At 46.5% G+C, this 6,552-nt stretch overlaps 1 protein-coding gene across 1 annotated transcript in view; it reads right to left on the bottom strand.

Moving 5' to 3' along the window:
* SHD (Src homology 2 domain containing transforming protein D) overlaps positions 1-4,874 on the bottom strand; it is a gene marked incomplete at both ends in the record, with an annotated part of 57,220 nt that extends 52,346 nt beyond the window's left edge. The window contains one exon of the mRNA XM_083350336.1: positions 4,542-4,874. Coding sequence (XP_083206462.1) covers positions 4,542-4,874 — 333 coding nt within the window. The remainder of the gene's footprint in view (positions 1-4,541) is intronic.
* Between the last annotated feature and the right edge of the window lie 1,678 nt (positions 4,875-6,552).

The raw sequence follows: 6,552 nt of genomic DNA, 5'->3' as shown, positions 1-6,552 counted from the left end.
TCCTTAAGGACTAGTGACTGGTCGAAACAGGAAAACCTTAAATTTAAAGTGGATCGGCACGCCAGAACAGCGTCTGATTCACACGGCCCGCTGAACCCGTCTTTCCAGACTGACTTCTTGACCCATTTGGTGAGGCCCAAGCCACTGTGTCGGTTTTTCTCAAGCTCAACAGCTCTTATGAGGCGAGGACTTCAACTCCCAGAATTCCCCAGGCCAGTAGTGCCTTTCGGGGGATCTGTCGTAATTTCAAACTAAGCAGCCAGTCCTAACTTGAGGACTAGGTGTACTGCTGCTGCTGCTGCTGCTTTGACTTTAAAAGTAGATATCTCTCCGACAGATAGCCCTCGACTTAACAATAGCTCGTTTAGTGACCGTTCAAAGTTACAACGGCACTGAAAAATGTGACTTGCGGCCGTTTTTCACAGTCACAGCCTTTGCAGCTTCCCTCATGGTCACGTGATCAAAATCCAGGTGTGCTTGGAAACTGGTTCATACTTAGGACCACCACTGGGCCCAAAATTTCCATTGCTAAACAAGACAGCCGTCAAGTGCATTTTTTTGATCCATTTTACGACCTTTCCTGCCACCGTTGTTAAGTGAATCCTGCAGTGGCTCAGTCAGTAACACGGTCGTTAAGTGAATCTGCCTTCCCCCGTTGGCTTTGCTTGTCAGGAGGTCGCAAAAGAGGATCACGGGTCTCTGGGGACACTTAGACCGTCGTAAGTCCGAGTCAGTTGCCACGTGTCCCCGAATTTTGATCATGTGACCACGGGGGAATGCTGCGTCGGTTGCAGGGGCGAGAACTGGTTGGGAGTCACATTTTTCAATGCCGTTGCATAACTTTGAACCGTCACTAAAGGAGCCGTCGTAACTCGAGGACTACCTGTCGCGTGCTACAATTCCCATCAATCTCAGACGCCACAGAAATGGGATGCAAGACATGGAGAAGCCTAATCCGGTCCTTTTTTTTTTTTACCATTTCATACCCAGGAATATTTTATTTATGGAATCCTTTATGAATCCCCTTGCAGTGCAACAGGGGCCTCCGTGGGGAGCCGACAAATTAAACCATGTTAAACAAGCTCATGAATAATATCATAAACATATTAGAATTACATAATTAATCAAAAAATAGTATCATATTTATGAGCCCTCCAATGGCACCTCTGCAGGGATATAATTTTTAAAAGGGCAGCAGGGAAAATTGAGGACATAAAAAGAAAGCATTTGGGGGTCTCTTTCAAAGAGGCTTTTTTCCCCCCCCTTGCGGGGCTAAAAATTAAGTTGTTTTTTTTAACTGTCTCAAAACCCACTTCTGGGTACAGACACGCAGGAGCACGTTAAATGCACACAAGCCACAAGCTATGTGAATTATGGGCAGTCCTCCCATTTGTTTAAGGACTGTTCAAAGTTACGGCGGCACCGGAAAAGCCACTTGCGCCTGGTCCTCGCACTTACGACCGTCAAAATTAGGGTGCCTGGCACCTGGCATGTATTTATGAGGGCTGCAGCATCCTCAGATCTGGTGGCCACGGAAAACATGACTGAAAACCGATCCTCACAGTTACGACCGTAGCAGCATGCCCGTGGTCGCATGATCGAAACTCTGCCTCGTATTTATGATGGTTGCAGCGTCCTGGGGGTCACGTGATTCCCCATTTGCAACTTTTTCAACTGGCTTCTGATTAGCTTATCAATTGGTGATAAAAATTGGTGATAAAATTGGTGATAAATAAGGTAACAAATCTGGGCAGACCCACTTAGCAACTGCCTTGCTTAGCAACGGGAATTGTGACCGATATTTCCTTGGCTAAGCACAGCCGTTGTTAAGTAAAGCATGCCTGATGTTAAGGCCTTTCCTGCCACAGTTGTTGAGCGAATAGTTGCAGTTACAAATTCCTGGTGATTGGCGTAAAGTCACCCAGTCAGCTTTCATGGTTAAGTTCTAAAACTCACCGTCTCCTGGTGATTGGCGCAAAGTCACCCAGTCAGCTTTCATGGCTAAGGCGGGGCTAGTACTCATAATCTCCTGTTGATTGGCGCAAAGTCACCCAGCCGGCTATCATGGTTAAGGCAGTACTAGAACTCACTGTCTCCTGGTGATTGGACCAAAGTCACCCAGCGGGCTTTCATGGTTAAGACAGTACTAGAACTCACTATCTTCTGGTGATTGGCGCAAATTCACCCAGCCCGTTTTCATGGTTAAGGCAGTACTAGAACTCACTGTCTCCTGGTGATTGGCGCAAAGTCACCCAGCCGGCTTTCCTGCCTAAGGTGGGACTAGAATTCACCATCTCTCAATTTCTAATTTGGCGCCTGAACCAATAGACAAAATATTACCACAGTTGCAACTGAAGCTCTACTCCATTTTGCTTTCTACTCTCTTATCGCTACTGTTCCAGGTTCAATGAGGACTAGCCCCACAAACAAGCCAATCGGCAGCTCTTCCGAAGCCTTGCTCCTTTCCCTCCACAGGCAGACGCGAACCACTTGACAACGGAGTGTCAAAGCGCATGACGGATGTGGGGAGAAATGCCACAGATCAAAATGGCAGCGCGATCTCGTCAAAGCTCTTCAGGCAGATTGTTGTTGCTGTTCTTTTTTTTAAAAAAAAATGGTTTGTGTTGTCAGTAACATCCATCACATCTGCCTGAGACACCGACATCATTGATTTGATTTTTTTTTTATAGCGGTACCTTCTGGAGCCCCAATTTTCGGGAACTTCCTGCTTTTAAGATAAGCTAAGCTTTATTGTCACTTTTTCTTGTCAACACCGTGGCACACCTTAACAACTCGTTTTTTGTGAGTTCTTTCTCAAAACCTAGGCTCAGAGGTCAGGAAGATAAGACACTGGGGGGAACAGGGAGAGAAAAATGCCAAACTTGCTTGTAAAATGCTTCCTTGGGGTTACAGATAATCCTAGACGTACAACCATTCATTTAGTGACCATTCAAACTTACGACAGCAGTTTTCACATTAACGACCGTCGCAGCATCCCCATTGGTCAAGTGATCAAAATTAGGGTGCTTGGCAACTGACATGTACTTATGACTGTTGCAGCCTCCCGGGGGATCAGGTGATCCCCTTTGGCGACCTTCTGTCGAGCAAAGTCCAGGGGGGAAGACAGATTCCCTTAACGACTGTGTTACTAACTTAGCAACTGCAGTGATTCACTTAACAACGGTGGCAAGAAAGGTTGTAAAAAATGGAGCAAACCTCACTTAATAATTGTCTTGCTTAGCAATGAAGATTTTGGGCGCAATTGTGGCTGTCTGTATTTTTCTCCAGAGCGGAATATTATCCTGTTTTTTTAAAAAAAAAATTCCCCCAGGATGCCTTTGATTTGTTAAAGGAGCAACTGCTCTGAGCATAGGTAGTTCCCCAAGTTACGACTGTAAATCAAGCTTGCCCGTTATGGTCGTAAAATGAGTCGGTCATGTGACCAGCCTGATTTTACTTTACTTTTCTTTTTTTTGTGTGGCCGTCTTTAAGCAAACATGGCAGTCGTAAGTGCACAGTTAGCTATGGCGTCGTTTTGCCGACAAATGAACTAAGTGTCACTTTGGGGCAAAACCGTCGTAAAACAGAGCCATGTCACTGTGGGATGCTACAAATGGCCGTGTTGCCCGAAGTGTTTGTCACATGACTATAGAGAAGGAACTGGCCATTATAACTTTGGATCGGGGTCTTAAGTCCCCATTTTAAGATTAAAAGGGAGGTTGCTGTTTTTTCTTTCTAGGTATGTTGTAATTTTGAAGATTCACTAAACGATCGGTCGTAAGTTGAGGACCACCTGTATTTCTTTCAAAGGACAAAATAGCAGAACCTGGGGGTAGTGGGAAGGGGCTGGGTGTATTAATTTGTGTTCATGTAGTGAAAAGGAGGGCAGGACGAACATCCCACAATTCAATGCACGATAACAATAACAATAACAAGAAGAAGAAGAAGAAGAAGAAGAAGAAGAAGAAGAAGAAGAAGAAGAAGAAGAAGAAGAAGAAGAAGAAGAAGAAGAAGAAGAAGGAGAAGAAGAAGAAGAAGAAGAAGAAGAAGAGGAGGAGGAGGAGGAGGAGGAGGAGGAGGAGGAGGAGGAGGAGGAGAGTTGGAAGGAACCCTGGAGGTCATCTAGTCCAACCCCCTGCTCAGGCAGGAAACCCTATACCACTTTAGACAAATGGTTGTCCAGTCTCTTCTTAAAAACTTCCTGTCTTGGAGCATTCACAACTTCTGGAGGCAAGCGGTTCCACTGGTTAATTGTTCCACTCTATCCCTCACTACATCACTATTCCCATTTTGGCGCAGGAATTTCTCCCGTGGGACGTGGAAGATGCCAGCCCACCACCATGCCAGCCCCTTGCCACGAGAAAAACCGACTCACCTCCTCAAGAACGGTCAATTCCCAAGCTCCCCGAAAACAGAGCAGAAAACCAGAAGCCTCTTTTTTTATATATATATTATTTCCCGTAGGGGACGAAACCATCCCGGGACACCCACGGGGGGCGAGGGGAGGGGAGGGGGGAACGTGTCTGGAAACCGCATTTTACCTGATCTGACGGGACGGCTGCGTCTTCCCCCGCCGTGGCAAGGAGCGCCTTGCTCCGGTTAAGATCGGAGGCGTCCACTTTGATGAGACGGTGCTTGGGCGAGCCATATTTCCCTTCCAGATTGCCGCTGCAGCCGCCCCCCCCTTTATTCGGCGAGCCCCCGGGATCTGGATCAGCTTTGCCTTCCCCGTCTTCGTAGGGATCCTCGAAGTCTAAACTCTTCTGGGCGCGGTACGCTTTTAAGATGTCGCTCTCGGTGTAGTCTGGCTTGGGGGGCTGCGGGGGAGACCTCCTGCTCCCAAAACTGAGATAATCCTTAAACCATTTGGCCATGGGTCCCCTTTTAAGCCGAGGTCGGTGGCGGCTGGGCCCCCAAATTGCCTGCGACGACGACAAACAAGCCAACTATGATCGGAAGGCGATCTTCAAATCCTCCCGGTGGGGATTGGGATCTGTAATCCGGATTAGCTGCTATCCATCACTGCTCCTGATGCGAAGGAGGAAAGGGAAGCGGAGCGGTTATCTCACCCGGTATACCGTAGGCAGTCCTCGACTTACCACCGTTCGTTTAGCGAACGTTCCAAGTCACGACGGCACCTGAAAAAGAGGGACTGACGGCTCTTTTTCGCACTTACGACCGTTGCAGCATTCCCCCGTGGGTCACGTGATCAGAATTCAGAGGCTTGGCTCCTATTTATGACGGTTGCAGGGTGCCTGGGTCCACGTGATTCCCCCTTTTGCGACGAGCCAAGTCAACGGGGGAGGCCCGATTCCACTTAACGACCGGGTTCCTCATTTAACAACCAAAGTGATTCACTTAACAAGTGTGGCAAGAAAGGTCGTAAAATGGGGCGACGCTCACTTAGCCGTCTCCCTCAGCCATGGAAATTTTGGGCTCCTTTGCCGTCGTAAGTCGAGGACTATCTGTAATATTGCTGGAATTCTACAAATTTTTTTAATGTTTTTTTTCTCCCCATCTCCAGTAACCTAAGCTTACATTTCATGGAATAAATTGCTCATAGTTTGGCAGGCAGGAATCTCACATCGCTGAAGCTAGAGAGCTGTGATTTTAAGCAAGCCTGACAAAGTGAATTTAGGCAAGCTATTAATTTTGCCTTTCTTTGCCTGATCCAAGTCTTCAATATAAAATAGCAACTTTTGGCCTACCTCCCCACACAGTCGTAGGAAATATTGCCATAAATTGCTGTGGCCCATTTAGGGGGTCTTTTTGCACTGAGGAAATATTTGCACGGATGGAAAATATATATCTAAGACTAATAAGCAAGACTGGATAAGGATCTGGAGGGTTGTTGTTTTTTCCCCCGCTTCAAACTTCTACAGAGCAATACACGAAACCAGATTTTGCTTTAAACTAGCCAGACCTATCCAGTTTGGGCAATGCCAGTCTGGAAATATTGTGGGACAGTCCTTTTATATTTTATTTTATTTCTCAAATCGAGGCTACCTTATAAGAGGAACTCTGGAGATTGCACAAAAAAAAAGGCATTTATTATTTCAATTCCAGAAAGCTAATTTCTCATGGTGTGAAGACAAATGTGTGGCCTACCTCACTGGGTTGTTGATATGCTTAATCAATAAACATTTTCCGTGGTATATCGTAAGAAAAGGGACTAGGGGTGACAGGATAGCAGTCATCCAATATTTAGGGGGCTGCCCCAAAGAAGAGGGGGTCAAGCTATTCTCCAAAGCACCAGAAGGCAGGACAAGAAGCAACGGATGGAAACTAACCAAGGAGAGAAACAACCTGGAACTAAGGAGAAATTTCCTGACAGTGAGAACAATTAACCAGTGGAACTACCTGCCTCCAGAAGTGGTGAATGCTCCAACCCTTGAAGTTTTTAAGAAGAGACCGGACAGCCATTTGTCTGAAACGGTATAGGGTTTCCTGCCTGAGCAGGGGGTTGGACTAGATGACCTCCAAGGTCCCTTCCAACTTTACTATTATGATTATGATTAAATTCCTGACAGTTAGAACAATCAGCCAGTGGAA

Source organism: Vipera ursinii (genome assembly GCF_947247035.1).
Source record: "Vipera ursinii genome assembly, chromosome: 1".
NCBI lineage: Eukaryota > Metazoa > Chordata > Lepidosauria > Squamata > Viperidae > Vipera > Vipera ursinii.
The sequence above is the reverse complement of the archived record's forward strand: the minus strand, read 5'-3'. Positions and strand labels throughout refer to the sequence as shown.